The sequence below is a fragment of the Nannospalax galili genome, unplaced genomic scaffold, assembly GCF_000622305.1.
Source record: "Nannospalax galili isolate Female #2095 unplaced genomic scaffold, S.galili_v1.0 scaffold217, whole genome shotgun sequence".
NCBI lineage: Eukaryota > Metazoa > Chordata > Mammalia > Rodentia > Spalacidae > Nannospalax > Nannospalax galili.
The window spans coordinates 898,466-916,618 of record NW_008340643.1 but is presented as its reverse complement, the minus strand read 5'-3'; the positions used below and the strand labels follow the sequence as shown (position 1 = coordinate 916,618).

The 18,153-nt window shown below is 40.3% G+C and overlaps 1 protein-coding gene across 5 annotated transcripts in view; it reads left to right on the top strand.

The window, feature by feature from the left end:
• The first annotated feature begins 3,980 nt into the window (after positions 1-3,980).
• The window catches only part of Adgrg2 (adhesion G protein-coupled receptor G2), a 95,452-nt gene continuing 81,279 nt past the window's right edge, over positions 3,981-18,153 (top strand). For all 5 annotated transcript variants that reach the window (XM_029564787.1, XM_029564786.1, XM_029564785.1 and 2 more), the window contains exons 1-2: positions 3,981-4,003; positions 14,581-14,624. In XM_029564787.1, coding sequence (XP_029420647.1) covers positions 4,001-4,003; positions 14,581-14,624 — 47 coding nt within the window. In that variant the 5' untranslated portion in view covers positions 3,981-4,000. The remainder of the gene's footprint in view (positions 4,004-14,580; positions 14,625-18,153) is intronic.

Sequence of the window (18,153 nt, the reverse complement as noted above, 5' to 3'; positions counted from 1 at the left end):
AGAATTATTGATTTCAACCATGTGAGTTGCTTTAAAGTACAAATGCCTTTTGAGAGAGTGCTTTCACACTAAAGGGTCAACTGCAGAGATTAGGTGTTCTGTTGCCATGGGGCTGGGGTGAAGAGAGGGGTATGGGGAGGGATGTTGGCAAACGACTGCATGAGGTGGGCTGGCCAAGGAGGGAATAGGGTAGAAGAGCCATGAATACTGTAGACATAGTCTTTTCTGGAGAAGCACAACTCTTTTTATTTTATTTTTGCTTTATGTCTATGAGTGTATTGCCTGAATAGATGTAAATGCACCCATGTTGTGCAGTGCCCACAGAGGTCAGAAGAGGGCATTGGATCCCCTGGAACTGGAGTTACAGATGGTTGTTAGCTGCCATGTGGGTGCTGGGATTCGAACTCGGGTTTTCCACAAGAACAGCTAGTGCTATTAACCGCTGAGCCATCTATCCAGCCCCCAAGAAGCACAGTTCTACCCACAGGCTATGGATGGGTATGGAACAGTTAGCAGAATGTCTGCTACACCTAAGCAGGCAATGATGATGACACCAATAACTGTGGACTATACAAAAAAAATGCTGGGATGAGCACTTTCTTTTACTGACTGGCTCCCTACTCTCATTAGATTTGAGGACATAAATTGCGATGATCCCCATTTTACAAGTAAGGAATCTGAAGCATAGAGGCAGTATAAATATCAGTAACCACTATAACTCGTGGTAGGCTCAAATGAAATTTTCATTATTATTGTCATGACTCAACAAAAATATCTTGTTGCATCCTTCTGTCTTTTTGTTTTCCTATAGTAGTATATATGAACAGGCTTTGACAATTTTACCAATGATTGGGCATCGGATTGGGAATACAGTCCATTGGTAGACCCATGCTTTACATGCAGTGAGGCCCTGGGTTCAAGCCCCAGCACCACAATAACAACAATGCGAATCATAATAATTAGGCATTATTATTATAAAATAACAAGGGGAAGCTTATATTGTGTATGGAAATGCAGTTTTAAAAGCAGACATTTTGTGATATTGTAAGTTTTTTTTTACTTATATGAACATATTACATCTTATTCAGACAGAACCATTTTCATATGAGGTAGTAGTGTTCTTAACCTCTTCCTAACTGAAATACTTCTAATTCTAATTACTATATGGAACATTTACTGAGTACCAGGGATTATCTCATGTGTTTTACATGTATTGACGTGTGTGTGTGTGTGTGTGTGTGTGTGTGTGTGTGTGTCTTAATAGCCAGGAAACAGATATTGTTTCAATTATACCCATTTCGTAGATGAAGAAACTGAGGCATATTTTGTAGATGAGAAGCTGAATCATTTGCCTGAGGTTTTAAGGGCAACAAGAAGCAGAGTCAGAATTGAAATTCAGGGACATAGGCCCCTTTAAATGCTTTGTCATCCACTTCATGTGGGGCACAGAAAGCTTTCTTTGCTGTGGTTGATACTTGGTGACATTCACAAGGACTTAGGAAGGTACTAAGCAATCTTTTCTCGAAAACTCCACTAGTTATCCCTTGACTTTCCCATTTTTCTCCATGGCTTTATTTGTTTTGTCCTGTTATTTTAAGTAGGTTTTAAAAGTACTTTTATTTATGTGTACCTTTTGTCTGTTTGGCAGTGCTAGCTGAGGCCAGTTGAGAGGGTAAGAGATCTGGAACTAGAGTTACAGGCAGTTATGAACCACCTGATGTGAGTGCTGGGAACTGAACCAGGATCTCTGCAAGAGCAGTAAGGGCTCTTAAACACTGAGCCATCTCTCGAGCTTCTAGGGGGACTTTTTGAGGTAGAGTCTCACTATGTACCCCAGGCTGGCCTTGAGCTTCCAGCAATCCTTCTGCCTCAAATTTTTGACAGTTGGGATTGTGCCACCACCCTAGAAATTTTTTTTTTCTCTCAGCGCTGTGCCTTGCACATGCCAGGCAAATGCGCTACCATTGAGCTGGACCCCAGCTTTTCAACCTCACCCTTTCCAAAGATAACTTAGAAGACAACGGAAATATTTTGTTTCATATTCACGTTGCATTTTGTTTTATTATAAAATTTCTCATCTGTTTCTGAGACTAACATCTACTACTATCAGAACAATGTTTTCTTTCCCTCTCATTCTGGTTCTAGTTTTGCCAATAAAATGTTTTTATCATTTTGTATGCTGAGTAGCAAAGGGTATGGATTGTTGATCAGGTCAGAAGCGCTACGGCGAGCTGCCTCTAGAGAACAGTGTCTGTGCTGTGATGTTTGCTAGATAAGCATGGCATTTATACTTTAGCTGCCACACAAATGTCACTCTGCTCTCCCCTGCAATGTATTCAAGTAAGTTACAGGCCCCGGAACAGTTAGGCTCAGCGTACCTCAAAATTCCTACAGACTTTGGGGTCAGATGATGAGTGATTTGCTTGGCGAGTAACTCAAACACACGCCATCAGCTCCTGTTTTTTCAAAATATCTGGGGAGTCGGTCTTTTACTGCAAGGGAAAAAGTAATAGTCTCATACCAGTTGGAACACCCCAGTTTTGGAAAAATGGCTTTAAAAAGTGCTGCAAAGCCACCCATGCTGCATCAGTGCTGGGGGTCATATGAGAAAAGACAGCGTCCAGACGCTTGTGGGTGGTAGGAATTTTATGGTCTGTTTGCGTGTCCAGTTTTGCAATCTTCAGAGGACTCCCTTCAGGCTGTCAATGAGACCCATTGAACCTGACAAGTTGCTGTTTGCCAGGTCTCCTGGAAAAACACACTGAAAAACTCTCAGAGCTGGGTGGGTCAAAGAGGATAGTACTAAAAAAAGAAGAAAATGGATGGCCCTGCTTTGGTGTGGGGCCAGAGCTTGATGCTACAGCCAAGTTCCCTGGTGATAGAGGAGTTTCCACTGCTGGAGGCTTCCCGTTCTGGCTTTCCCCGCCCTACCTTACACCATCCAGTATTAAAAATAACTCCACTTCCGGTGGAGCCACATCAGATCATTTGAATGCGTTGTAAGCAAAAGGGGCAGGTAGTGTTGATGCTTTAGGAAAGAGTGTCCTTGATGAAGGAGGCAGAAAAATAAACAAAGATGGCAGGGCCATAGTTAGGAGAGTTTCCTGGTTGCTGGTGAGCTGAGTGAAATAGCAGTGACTTCTCTCTCCTCTCACTCCTACTGTATTTTGTACCCCCATCAAATTAGACATTGACTGATGACTGTGCCAGTTTCAGACTGTTGATACTTGCTTCATTTTCTAGTTGTTTCATGTGGACTGGTATAAAGGGGGAAAGCTGGAACGTGACGTTAGCTGTGGAGAAATTGTAATTATGAAGGCCAAGAGTATTTTGAAGCAGTATCCAGTGTAGCCTGCACCGTGTACCTTGTACCTTGGCTACTGTGGATCGCTGGGACACTTGGGGGCTGGGTAGGGGCCATGGATTGGGTTGATGGTGGGGTGGGTCAGGGCTATGATGGAAACTCAGTTGGAATAGGTATCAGTGCATACCCTGCCACTTGATTCCTCTGAGCGTCCTTTGGGTCAGATGAAGTCTAGGCAGTGACCAGAGATCTCTCATTTTGTTCTGTTTGGTTCTGTTTGAGATAGGGTCTTCCCATATTCCTAGCTGGCCTGGGTCAAAATGCGAGGATTAAAGGCATGTGCCACCACAACCCAGCCCATTCTTAACATCTATTAGTTACTTTTATCATTGCTGTGATCAAAATATCAGACACAGAACTTAAAGGAGAAAGGTTCATTTTGGCTCATTGTTCAGAAGATAGAGTCCCTTATGATGAGGGAAGTCTGGTGGCAGGAGCTGCTCAGCAGTGGTGGTGAGACCTTGCTCACTTTTGGGCCATCAGGAAGCAGAGAAAAGGAAATGTCAGCGGTCAATGGGCTTTCTCCTTTTCCTCTTTTTTATTCAGTCTGAGACCCAGCCGGGATAAAACCACCCATATTCAGGATGGGTCTTTCCTCTTCAATCCTCTCAGGAAGAGCTCTCACCAACACACCCAATGGTAAGCCTAAATACCCCAAGGTGTTTTTAAGATAATTAACTTGGCAATTGAAATTAGCCATCACAGCATCCAACTCTGACCCAAGTTCTAGCCCCCTCCCTCCTGATAGCACATCACCACTACCACCTTCATCCAAGCTGTCATTTTCTTTTACCTTTAATACCATAATCATGTCCTCATTGGTATAGAGCAGGGAAAGCAATTTCCCATGGGTCAAATCATGAAAAGTCACCTGTTTCTGTAAATTAATGTTTAATTGGTGCATAGCCACATCCATTCATTTACATATTGTGATGGTTTTATCCTACAATGGCAAGGTGCAGTGGAAATCCTACAGTTCACAAAACTGGAAATATTTATTATCTGACCCTTTATTGGAAAGGTTCATGACCCTTAGTGCAGATAGAATACTTAATTGTATAATTACTTTGAATCTCCATGCTTTACTGAACTTGGGTTCCATGATATTTTAGATGTGTATACCACATAAACAAATCTGGAGTCTCCATTTTCTTGATTATACCTCTTAAGTCTGGTTTTATTGTAGTGAATTGCTTACACCTTCAGAACAGTGTTTGAGAATGGAGTGAAGAAATCCCCAACTGGACTCCCACTTCTGCTCTATCCTTCTCCAGTCCATTTTCCATGCAACAGCTAGAATAATCTGTCAAAATGAGAATCTGAACAGATCACCCACTGTGTAAAATCCTTCATTGACTTCCCATCACTCTGCAGAAAAAGCCATGAATCTTTATCTTAGCCACTAAGTCCCACCCCACATGGGAGCTGGGCCTTTCCTGCCTCCTCAGTATCATCTTTCAGTTTTTTTCTCCCACTGTGCATCAGTGTCTTGCCGCTCTGGTCTTCTCTTCCATCCTTCTGTGGGTGGTGCTCGCTCCCACCACACTGCCTTTATACATACCACTTCTTTCACTTGCTATGGTCTTTCCCACGCTCTGTACTGGAAAATTTCTTGCCATTTACCTTTCAAGACTTCCATGACCCCTTAGGTCAAATACCACTGTCTTCACCCAGAGTTCCAAATGGTTTTCTTTGTAACCCTATCACAGTTGCAGTATTGTATTTTTTGGTGTTAGTCTTTAATTGTATTTTTGTTTCTCCACTAGACAGTAAGTACTCTGAGGGTCCCACTTACCTTGCTCTCCAACGTAACCCCAAGCCCTAGCACAGGACTATGAATATGCCTTGCAGCTAGTCTGTAAACATGTGGGAGTCCAGTAAGGTAATGTATACACAAACATTTTGTCTACTACAAATCATTGTGTAACTGGAATAGATTATTATTACAAACAGATGAACTAGATGTTGTGGTGCACACCTGTAATCCCAACACTTGAGAGGCTGAGGCAGAAGGATCATGAATTTGAGGCCAGCATGGGCTACATAGTAAATTCCAGCCCAGTCTTGGCTATATAGCAAGAGCTTTGCTCAGAAAACCAAAATACAAATCAAAAGCCATAAAGAAAAGTAATTTCTTTTCAAAAGGGAGGTTCTATAAACAGTATAGGTCTATAGACACAGGAAGGGGGAGATATTAGAAGATACTTGAAGCAATGAAGCCTTCCTCTGATCTTCTAGAACACTGCATGGAGAACTCAAGGACAGTTCTGGAAATGTGTTCCAGAGAGTATACTCCCTGTTTACAGTCCTTGAACACGTCTGTTCACCTGACATTTTGGTGGTCGGTTTGGAAGAAAATTCACCTAGAGAAGAAGAGAACTCCTTCAGGGAATTCTAAGGGAGAAAAGGGTCCCATTCAAAGTATCATCAAAAGAAAGTAGATATTTATCCAGCCCTGGCATCTAATTTGACCTTTCTAAACATTAATGTCATAACCCCAAACAAATGGTGAGTTCCAAGACACCAGGGAAAAGTAAGCTTCCAAAAAGTCTGAGAAAACATCATTCAGGAGGGGGAAAAAAGCAAATTGGAGTAGCAATAAACCACAGACTGTAAATGTGGCAGAGGGAAGAAAATCATTTTAAGAAATGACCCTTTTCTGGCTTCTGAGTTGTTCTGAGTGGTTTGATGTCATTAGCAAGACGATCTTATTGATTTTCTTTTATTGGGTTAGTAAACAAATAGAAATCTAAGCATTTTACCACTTACAGTGCATTGTTTCCTGTAGTTATAAATATATTTTCTGCTCTCTTAGACTGGGTAGCCACATGAGGGATGGGAGGGGCTTTCTTAGATATGTTCCTTAACCCTTGGGTGTCTGACATGCAAGTGTATTTTCTTTTTTGTTTGTTTGGTTTTGGTTTTTGGTCTTTTTGAGACAGGGTCTCCCTGTAGCCTCAGCTGGCCTGGAACTCACTATGTAGACCAGGCTGGCCTCGATCTCGCAGAGATCCACCTGCCCCTGCCTCCTGAGTCCTGGGATTAAAGGTATGCACCACCATGCCCGGCACAAGTGCATTTTCTTATTATACTGTGTGGTTAGGAGTAAAGGAAAGTAAATGGAAAGGCGGAAACATATTTAACAGGTCACAGTGACAAATGATTCTTTTGGGGAGATTATCACCAGAAAATTCCCTGAGATAGCCTACTCTGTCACACTTCTACCCTCTAGTCTGCTGTCCCCAGAGTCATCTCATTTCAGGATCTCCATATCATGTAAGGTCTGAAGCATTCCAGAGTATATTAACCTATTTTCTGTTACTATAGTCAAACACTTGAGGCTGTGTAGCTATAAAGAAAGTTGCTTTAGCTCCCAGTTTGGTAGACTGAAACTCCAAATCATATAGTACCAGCACTGGTCAAGGACCTCTGGCTACATCGTCTCATAGCAGATGGCATCACAACTGCAGAGGAGCATATGCAGTGGAGAGATTACATAATTCAACAGCAAGACAAAGAAACTGGGATTGTTGTTTTATAATGAATTCCTCACCAGACCTAACTCACAGGTTCCTCAAGAACAACCTAGATCCCTTCTGAGGACTTAAGGATCCCATGAGGCACCAACTCTTAAAGGTCTCACCACCTTTTAACATTATCAAACTGAGTACCAAGTTTCCAACACATGATCCCTGGAGGGATACATGCTAACCATAGTCAAACCATAGCACTGAGGAAATGTTTTAGAAGAAAATGAAGCTTGCTTTGAACTAGAGGTAGCCCAGGCCACTATTGTGATCAGTTCCTTGTAGTACTTGCAGAAGGAAAAGAAGGAAGTAAGAAAAGGAGAGGGAGGATGGTGAAAGAAAAGAAAAGTGAATGGAGAAGAAAGGAAATAATGCAGAAAAAGGAGCAAGAAAAGATGTACAAGTTAGTCTTTTCTGTGTAACAAAGCAGCCTATACTGGTTAATTTTCCCCTTTCTGTGGACAAATATCTGGCAAGAAGAAACTCGAGGGAAGAAGGACTTATTTTGGCTCATAGTTTGAAAGGATACAGACCATCATAGAGAGGACGACATTGCAGAAGGTGGCTCCATGGCTGTAGGTGTGTGTAGCTGAAACTTTTCACCTCCTCACATCTAGGCAGAATAGGAAGCAAAGAAACTGGAGTGGGAATGGAGTTGGACTATAATGCTCAAAGCCCATCCTTCTCCCCATGCCACTTCACCAGCAACCCATTTCCTCCAGGTAGTCCCCATCTCCTAGAGGTTCCACAATGTCCCAAAACAGCGCCACCAACTGGAGATCAAGTGTTTAAACACTGGAGCACATGGTAGACATTTCACATTTAGACCATAACAAACCCCAAACTTGGCAGCCTCTAGCAATGGCCATTTCGTTTGTTTAGTTTTGGACTGCATACTTTTGGCTGAGTTCAGCGGAACAGTCCTTCTTCTGGTCACAGTTGGACTCGCTCATGCATCTGCAGTTAGCTGCCAGTCAGCTGCATGACTGTTCCTGGGGGTTGGCCACTTGTCAGAGCAATAGGGTGACTGGGCATGTGGCTTTCATCATCTGGCAGGCTAGCTCAGACTTGTTTCAATGCTTCTGTTTGCATCCCACTTGTAAGGCCCCATGGGGCAAAGCAAGCACAAGGCCAGCCCTCGCTGAAGGGGTGGAGAAACAGACTCCATGTTTTGACAAAGGGGCTGAAAAGTCACATTGCAGGTGGACAGGCATACTGGGATGGGAAGAATTAATGGCAAGTTTTGCAGTCTACCACAGTAGGGAAAGGCTAGCCATTTCTTTTCCCAGCAAAGACACAGCAATCTTGAAGTTGAGATCGAAGTCCTCATTGCATTAAAAAACAATATTAGTGCTACCAAGTTCCTACCTTCCACAGTTTCAACTGTCAGATAGGGCCAGATGATAATGTAAATTTTTACTCATTTCCAGCAGGAGCATAAACTTTTGGGGTAAGAATGTCCTGATCTTTTATTCCCTAGAATCGAACTAAGGAGCAGTTAAGTGTTTAATACATCTCACATGGCAAATGTATTTGGAAACAAAAATTTTAACACATTGCCTAATGTGTCAAATTTCCAGCTCAAGTGTCAAAAGTGTGACAGAGATATACTAAATGAAGAAAACGTTTATCTGTATGCCGTTTTTAGTTATTTGTTGGATCCACTGTATGTATACAATTGCTTGTTCTTTCTTTGTCTGTGTATCGTTTGGTCATATTTTCTCTTGTTGCTGGAAACAAAGCATCAAAACATAGTTTAAATATAGAGGGAAATGTTCATTATTGTTTGACAGTGGAAAAAGAAGTTTGGAGTTAATTAGGACATGCCAGTCATGACAATTGGGATTGATTGAAGGTAATTATCTACATTCAGTTTTCCTGGTGAAATGTTTTCATCTAAGTGGATGAAAGTTCATTTGAAGTTAATTTTGTGTGGCTACAGCTTAACGTAAGACTTGCACTTAAAAAATCAAGTATAAGTCTTCTTTGTGTGAAAGGTTATGCTTTTATAAAATGGTTAATTGGTAAGTCTTTGCAGACATATTTACTTTTAAAGTGACAATTGTTTATACTATAAGGAGAGTCACGATCTGTTTTGAAATACCTTTTAGTGTTGCCTTATTGTCTGAAAGGCAATAGTAGCTTCATGCAGACCATTAGACCTGGAGGGCAAGGAGCAATTTGAAGGTGAGCATCTTACTGTGTGATCTTCTTTTATTCTTTTTCCTTCCCTCCCTCCCTTGAGAGAGGGTCTCACGTAGACCAGGCTGATCTCAGACTAGCTAACGGGAACCTGGAGAGCCAGTAAGAGCACTGGCTGCTCTTGCAGAGGACCCAGGTTCAGTTCCCAGCACCCATGTGGTGGCTAACAGATAACACTGTCTGAAATTCCAGTTCCAGGGTATCTATCGCCCTCTTCTGGCCTCTGAGCATTATACATATGAGTGCACTTACATGTGGGCAAGACAGTCATACACATGAAGCAAACACACAAAAACTCAAACTAGCCAATATAGGTGAAGGTAACTTTGAATTCCTGATCCTCCAAATTCTACCTCTTGAATGCTAGTGTTACAGATGTGTGCCACCATGCCTTGTTTCATGTTGGAGAGATAGGGATCAAACCCAGGACTTGCTACATGCTAGGCAAGTACTTTACCAACTGAGTTATAACTCCAAGCCTCCCTTCCTCTCCTCTCCTCTCCTCTCCTCCCCTCCCCTCCCCTCTCCTCCCTTCCCCTCCCCTCCTCTTCTCTTTTTTTCTTTTTTTCCAGTGCTAGGGATGGTACCAGGGACTCTCCATACCAGGCAAGGGCTCTATCACTGAGCTGCACACGCAGTCTTATCTTCTTTACCTCTCTTGTATGACTTGAGCAGAGGCAGCCTGTCACATTTTACCCACCTGGAATACATTTGTCAAGCTTCAAGCTAGATAAGGGGAGGAGAAGAAAAGAGAGAAAATGTAGAATGAGGGTGAATAAAAGGGAAAAGAGGAAGAGGGGCCAGGAAAGAAAAGAAAGCTTTCACTGTTACAGAAAAATAGCATGGTGGTACTGGTTGCAAGAAGTTTACAAGTCACTTCCCTGCTGGATCCTTCTATCTCAGCATATAGCCTCACCCCATTGGCTAAAAGGTCATCTTTTTGAGATGGCTCAGAAAGTAATTCCAAAAACTTTCTTGGTCTCTTCTATTATTTAATAGTGATGAATACTAAGACATTCTTCCCTTTTAAGTTGTTTGGCTGTGTCTACGTTTAAGATATTCCTTCTCTTTGGAATGATCTTCCCCATGTCTTCACATCATGGAAGTTGTGCATTCTTTAGGAAGTAGTCTGACCATTACCTCTCTGAGGTAATTTCCCTGGATCCGCTTCCCCACACTGGGTTAGGGGCCCTTTCTCAGTGCTCTTGTTACTACCGCAGCTAGTTTACATGAAAGTCTAGTGTTCTGGATTCAGACTCCACAGGTCCCCTTGGCCAGGAGCCCTTGAGTATGGTACAACTTGCTTAGGGTATACCTGTACGCATTTGGTACTTGGTACGTGCTTATTGAATGAATTATATTTAGAATTTTTCAAGAACCAAATCACAATCTAATCCCTTTTGAATGGGTTGCATCCAAAACTGAACAAACCAGTCTGTACAGACAAGGGTCCTATTTGGTAGGCTTGGAATATTAATTAAGCAGCTATAAGCTTCTGGAACCACTTTTAACTCTTGTTTGTTCCTCAACGCCATTGATGATCAACTTAAACTGTGGTCTGATCCTGTACGTGTTGCTCAAGCTCCACCTTCATCATCATCTCCATTTATGCAATTTGTTTCCCTACTAGTGTGGGAAAAGTTCTCTACTCAGATTTCCGGCTCCATTGCTGATTTACCAGGGACCTTTGCCCTCTAGTCCTTTCTTCCATGGTGTTAGTGTCATTGGTAGAGATCGTGAGCCAGTCTCTGGGCCTCAGTCTGGGTCACTAATTAATCATTATATTCTAAGGAAGCACTGAGCCTCCACAGTGCTGTATGTCATAGTTTTATTTTGCCTTGTTAATTCTTAAACCAGGGTCACGTTACCCCAGCAGGCAGTGGGGCAGCTGCTTGGGGCTGCTGTTACCTGTGCAGTTTACCGCAAGATGCATGGCCTTGGGACCAGCCTCCCAGGGTGTTAATTCTGATTCTTGGAGGCAGCTTCTCTGAAAGTTTCCTTCTGTACTGGAACAGGCCTCTAAGTACACAGAGAGAGAGAGAGAGAGAGAGAGAGAGAGAGAGAGAGAGAGAGGAGAGCGTTCGTCCCACCCAAACCATTTGTAAAGTCAACTTGCCTTATTTATTTATTACTTTTGTTATACTGGTCTTACCCTGGGTTTCAGCCAGCCTGATAGAGGAAGTTGGATGCATCCCCAGCCATCTGATGTCATGGTTTGGGGTACTCTGCAATGGTGGGAGGTTTCAGTTAATCCTAGCAATTGGTGAGTTTGCTGTTCTTCTCTGAGAAACTTCTCTGTTCCATGCCATGTCATTTACATAAGTTGATAGGGCTCCTTTTGTGACTTGTCCTTTCCTTTCAGTGATGTAAGATCCCCACACGTTGGCAGCCACTATGTTTTGTTACTGAAGTGCTGGTGCTGATGGGATCTTGCTTCCTGTTTAGTTTCTCTGGGAGATGAGGGTTGAAGGGGATGTGGTGCCCATCAGGGCAAGGAGGGGTCTATAGTCTGAAGGATGGACAGCATTTTGGTTAAGTTTAGGCCTCAATATCCATTAGCCAAATTCGCATAATTGCTTTTGCCATTATTTTCCATAACTTGCTCAAGTGAATTCCTACTTTGTGGAAGGGAAGCTGGTTTCTTCTAAGAACAGAAGTCTTTGTGCCCCAAATTGCTCCTGTCTCATTGGGTTAGAATAGTATGGGAAGAGGTGATAATGAACAGAGAAAGTGACAGTATTCTCTCCCATTTATCCAACCCCAGAGCTGGATTTTGGAGCTGTTTGGCCCTTTTTTATTTCTGCTTTTCTTTACTGGAAGAAACAGTCTTACTTATATAAATAATATATGAAGACATAGGTGTGTTCTGTAGAGTAAAATTTGGCTTCAATCTCTATGTAACACTATCTGTAGAGGCATGTTAAGTTTTCTTCTGAGATTTTTTTATATGAATTCATTCATGTCACCATATTAAAAAACATACACATAGGCAGCTTTGATTGTTTCTTAATATGTTCTCATGTATACATGAGATATAATAAGTTCTTGCTTTTTTCCTTTGAGTTAAATGTATTAGTCTCTATATGTCTGTACATCTAAATCAACTTACAGTTTTAGGCATTGCATCATATCACATAATGTGGGAGTAGAATCATTTAGCTATTATTCATCTACTGGTAGGCATTGAGAATTTCCCCCTCACCTCATGTAAGACTGCCATAACAGTGTTTTGTTGATATTTTAGGTATATTTGTCAGTATTCCTATACAGACAATCTCTGTAATTAAAACTTCTATGTATTTAAAATCTTTAAGATAGTGTCTTAAAAATAAAGTACACACAATTCAAACTTCCAAATCTCAAATTTTACATTTCCACTAATGACGTATGCAGTGTTTATTTCTCCACATGTTCTCCAGCTTCGGATATTCTTGGTAAGGTTTTTAAGTTTCTTCATCCACTGGGAAAAACAAATGTCATTGTTGCTTGTCCTACTTTTCTACCTGAAAATGTTCCAAAGAAGCAAACAGAGCCTCCTGTTATTCACTAATAAGTTGAATTACCAGGAACTATTGTGTGCTTTATTATGGGCATCAATAAGGTTTTGGAAGAGGCAATGTGCTTGAGTTGTGAAATTTCATCAAAAATACTATCAGAGATTCCTACATCGAAAATAATTTTCACATATGTCCAATGATATTATTTCCATACTCAAGTCACAGTTGATTTGTTTCCATTTGATTATTTTCATATTTTGGTGATAATCATATATCCAATACACATTGAGATTTGGGACATGTGTTTGTAATCCCCCCATCCTAGGGCAGAACATGTTTGACTTTTTTTGTCTTCTTTAAACATTGCTTCATAGAGTTTTGGCATGCTGGGTTTTAATTCATTAAGAAATGTATGCTTCCTCTTTAAAGAACAAGTGATGATCAATAGACTCTCACTATGATTACTTATTTCTTCTTTGCATTCATATCTGGATTCCTCCTTGAGCATTAACTTCCATTATAAGAATCTGTTGACAGAAGACAGAAGTAGATCAGTTGGCTCTAAGACAACCCAATAGACTGGATTTTTGTGTGTTTGTTTTCTTTTGCAAATGTTGAATTGAAAGTTGTTGTGTTTCTGTTTCACATGAGATTATACCATTAATGTGAAGTGACTGCCATCTTTGAGCTAGTGACCATACCAAAGTAAAGTGTGATGGAATATTCTAAAAGATACAAATCAGGTGGTGCCTTAAGTAACTCCATGTTTCCTTTCCCCAGCATGCATTTGCTCTTTCTCTCACTCATGCCATTATGAATGAACCCTATTCACCTTTTCAGCTCACAACCAAACTTAGTAGTAGAGTCAACTTTATTTTTTAAATATTTTATTTATTATTTTTATTTTTATGTGTATGAGTGTATTGTCTGCATGCATGTGAGTGTACCTGTGTCGTGCAATGTCCAAAGTGATCAGAAGAGGGCATCAGATCCCCTGGAACTGTAGTTACTGATGTTTGTTATCCACCATGTGAGTGCTGGGAATCGAACCTGGGTCCTCTGCAGGGGCAGCCAGTGCTCTCTACTGCTGAGCCATCTCTCCAGCCCCAGTATTCAACCTTCTATAGAGAAAATAATCTGCCTCTGGTTTTGGAGACACTTGAGACATAACTAACCCAATTCTTGATATGAAGGAGTTTAGGTTCTAGGGGAATTAAGGCACAGAACATGACGTTATATTTAATTAATCATTGTTTCTGAAAGAGTCTATCCCACCTCAAATATTCTCTGATCACTTCACCATCTGTATTAGTTACTTTTCCTGTTGCTGTGATAAAATACCGTGACAAAAGCAACTTAAGGAAGGGGGGGTTTATTTTCGCACACAGTTCAAGGATATGGTATATTATGGCAGTGAAGTCAAGGAAGCATGGGTTTAAAGCAGATGGTTAAATACCATCTGCAACCAGAAGAGAACAATGAATAGTCATTCTCAGCTACTTTTCTCCTTTTTATGCAGTCCAGGACTCAATCCAAGGGAATGATGCTGCCCACATTTAGGGTGGATCTTCTCGCCTCATTTAATCTAATCAAGATAATCCTTCACAAGCTTGCCCAGAGACTAACCCAGTGAAAATAATCCCTCAGAGTTGTGCCCAGAGGTTTGTCTCCTAGGTGATTCCAGACTCCATCAACTTGACAATCAACACTAAACCATCACACCATCCAGTTCCCCGATAATGTTGTTGATTTAAGCTTGGACTGAGTACTAATGTATCCTTCTAAAACATGGACAAGGCCAGTCCCCAAACTGGCTTCTGTGTTGTTTGTGGCATTTCTCATCTATCCCTTAGTAGCAGGACTTGTATTGTCCATTTCTTCTATAACTCCACTGCCAACTTCCAGCGTTGATGTGTAGTCTGAAGCCTTCTGGTACCAAGAAGGCTTACTTATCTTTGGTCTAATTTTCTGTTCTTGTTCTCATTTTCAGTTGTATACAGAGATTCTCCCACTCTTTCCTGACCTTCCTGTCAGGTAAGTAAGACTAGATCTATGTGATAATATTGTCAAGATGATTGATGATTGTAATTGATTAGGTCTTTTTCTTCATATTCCTCTGACTCATTCATTCCAAATTCCTATGCACATCATAACTATATTTGTTCCTGTTTGCTTGATTTGTAACTCTTTACCCCCACTTGGAACTCTATTTGCATTAGACATTTTCTTCTTTTTATAGAAAGACCCTCGTTGACCCTTTAATTTTAGTAACCCAGTTGCTTTATAATAGACTTTCAGGAAAGGGTGCTGATTTTGGCATGGGAACAAATTTTGAAATTATTTGTGCAATGAAAGTTGAAGAGGGAGACTGATTATTTACATAGAATTATTGGAATATCGTCTCACTGTTTTCCCTTTTCTTGCTCCCTGGACTTGATTTCCTAGCTTCAACAACTCTTGTCATGTTTTGAAACAGACACTGATGTGCTTTCCCAATCATTTAAAGCATTTTACTCATGCAACTTTCAAAATGCCTCCCAACCAGATTTCTGCTTAGCTCCCTTCTAGATAGAAATTCTAAAGCCATTGTTGACTTTCATACTTCTGCTTTCCTTTTCTTTATTTACCTTCTTTCTTTTTTTCACTTCTATTCCTTCTTTCCTTTCCTGTGTTTCCTTGCTTCTTTCCTTTTCCTTTTCCTTTCCCCTTTCTTTTGTGCAGTACTAGGAATCAAGCCCCAGGGTCGGGGCAAGTCCTCTGCTAACAACCCTGGCATCATTACTTCCTCTTTCTTTTAAGACTCAAATCGTAGTTATTTCTAACATTTCATTGATATAAATTATCAAAATTTTATAGACTATATAAATATTTTTATAGTAAATGTAAATGAAGATAGTCCTATGATTATTTATAGGTTAAATAACATATATATTTACAATAGGTACTAGTAAGTTATTGTTACAATTAAGATTTCCTGAATAGAGTCACACAACTAGTAAATACCTAAACTGTGACTTAAAGCAGGAGTTGGCATCGTGTGATAATAAAAGCAAGGAGGGCCCAGAATATTGATGGGAGAGCTGCGGGGTTGGCTTTTCCAAGTATCTGCCTTCCTCTCCAGTATGATCTCCCAAAGGACTAAGCCTTGTGCTCTATGTAACTACTGCCTCCAGCTCCAGGGCTGGTCAACACCTGGAGGATGGTTTTGATGAGAGTCTCTACCCTAGTTTCATTTCTGTTGCTGTGATAAAATACCTTGACAAAAGTAATTTAAGGAAGAAAGGGTTTATTTTAGCTCACAATTTTAGGTCACAGTCCATCATAGTTGCAGGAGCTACAGACAGCTGGTCACAGTACAACCGTAGTGAAGCAGAGAGAAACTAATGTATGCATGCTATTGCTCAGCTTGCCTTCTCTACTTCTGTACAGTTCAGGATTCCTTGCCTACGGAATGATGTCACCCATGGTGGGTGTGTCTTAGCTCAATTACCATAATCAAGATAATCCTCCACAGACAAGCTTACAGGCCAACTTGAGACTTTCTTTCCAAGGGATTCTAGATTGTGTTAAGTTGACAGTTAAAACTAGCCATCACCGTTTCCTCCCATTTCTCTCCTCTACATATTCATAGAATTATTTTGTAGCAGATTTTATATCAAATCCATTTAAAAATCTTTTATGAGTGTCTGCTGTAGGGATGAGGGTGAGGTAGTGTCCAAGCCTCAACAGGGAGCATATTGTGTTCTGGTGCCTTGTTTTTTTTTTTTTTTACTTTGTTTAAGTCAACTTGAATCTCATCAACGAAGAAGAGAAACTGTCTTTTCAGTTTCTCAGGTTTGAAAAACATCATTTATTTATTTGGCCATACCAGTAGCCATTGAATCTAAGTAGTGGCTGTAAACTCTTAAAGGCAAGAAAGATATGTCTTGTTTATTGGAGACTCTCAAGGCCCTAGCATAATACCTTGCATATAAGAGAACTTCAGCAAGAATTTGTAAGCTAGATGAATGGATGCAAGAAATTCATCCATGATATGTTCATGCTCAGCATTAGAGCACAATATAAAGTTGCCTATAAACTATACGCTATAAACTATATACACTACATATATACACTATCCACTACAAACTATACTTATAATCACAACTAATACTTTTGATTATGTGAAGATACTCATTATATTTCCACATGTGCTCCCTATAGAACCCTGTGAAGTCAACCTTACTATCACCTCCATTTCTTTAGCCTTAAGATTAGGAGACATTAAAGAATAGCCCAAAGTTACATTTATAAGAAGTAGAACTTGGATGCAAAGGAAGGCAGATGGTTCCACCACACATTCTCTTTTAACCCCATGTTTGTTTGTTTGTGTGTATTGAATATAAATATTCTGAGCATTGGGCGGGGGAACCTTGAAGGACAAGGGGAGAGAGATGAAGTTGGCTTTCACCTTTCCCCCAGAAATTCACATGGGCAATCTATAGTATGATAGGAAATTTTGGAGATCTACAAGGGAGCTGAAGAATAATACTCTTCCAAGCTTTTATGAGAATGTTTACTGTGTATAATTTACTTCCAATATTTCAGTCTGATATTGATTCACTTGGGTTTTTTCCCAAACAATGCTTGCTTTTTTAGGCATTAGAAAGCTCTTAAGACTTATTAAGAAAATATTTTTGCCCTGTGTAGACTAAACAAATCATTTTCCTTCCATTTGCTCCTAGAGATGTGAAAACTTCATACATGCACTTACGCTGTATATTTCAGCTTTGACTTTATTTTCTACTATGGCAAATATTACACAATGCGGTCATCCTAGAGTTCATGTTCTGCACCAGTTACCAGTTAACCCAGTTTCTGTCATGTGTAGGCTGTGGATTTTTTTTCCTTTTGGCATATGGAATGTTGTTTTTCTTACCACAGCAACTCTGGCTTTAGTTCCTGGTGACATTATCTTCAAAAAATTTTGTTGCCAAAATTCCTTTTGTCCTATATTTACTCAGATTACTTCAATTTACAAGCTTTGAAAATGTTACTACACATTTCTGTGAGCATTCCAGAGAATTCTGTCAAGGGCTATTAAGTGCATGTGATGTGCACATGTGGTAAAAAAAAATGTGACTTTCCCCTTGTAAAAATTAGAGTGTTCTTTTTTCCCCCTCTTCTTTGAATTTTTGAGAAACTGAAATTCTTGATCCTTAAATATTTAGTGAAATCTTCTGGGCCTAGAATTTTCTTGGTGGGAATTTTTTTTTTAAATTTTAACAGTTATACATCTTATTCAGGTTGACTAGCTCTTATTGATCCCTTCTTGCTATTTCCACCTTCCAAGGATTTTCCCATTTCTGTCTAAATTTTCAAAATTGCTAAAGTTTTCCCTAAGACCCTTTCATATTGTTATGTTCACATTGGCATGATGTTGCTATTTTCATTTGTTTGTTCTCTTCATTAGTTGTTCCTCTTCCCTTTCCTTCCTCTCTGTCTCTTAATTTTACCAGAAATGTCTTTTCAGAGAGCAGCATTTGTTGTATTAAAATTATTTTCTTTATGCCTTTTTCTATGT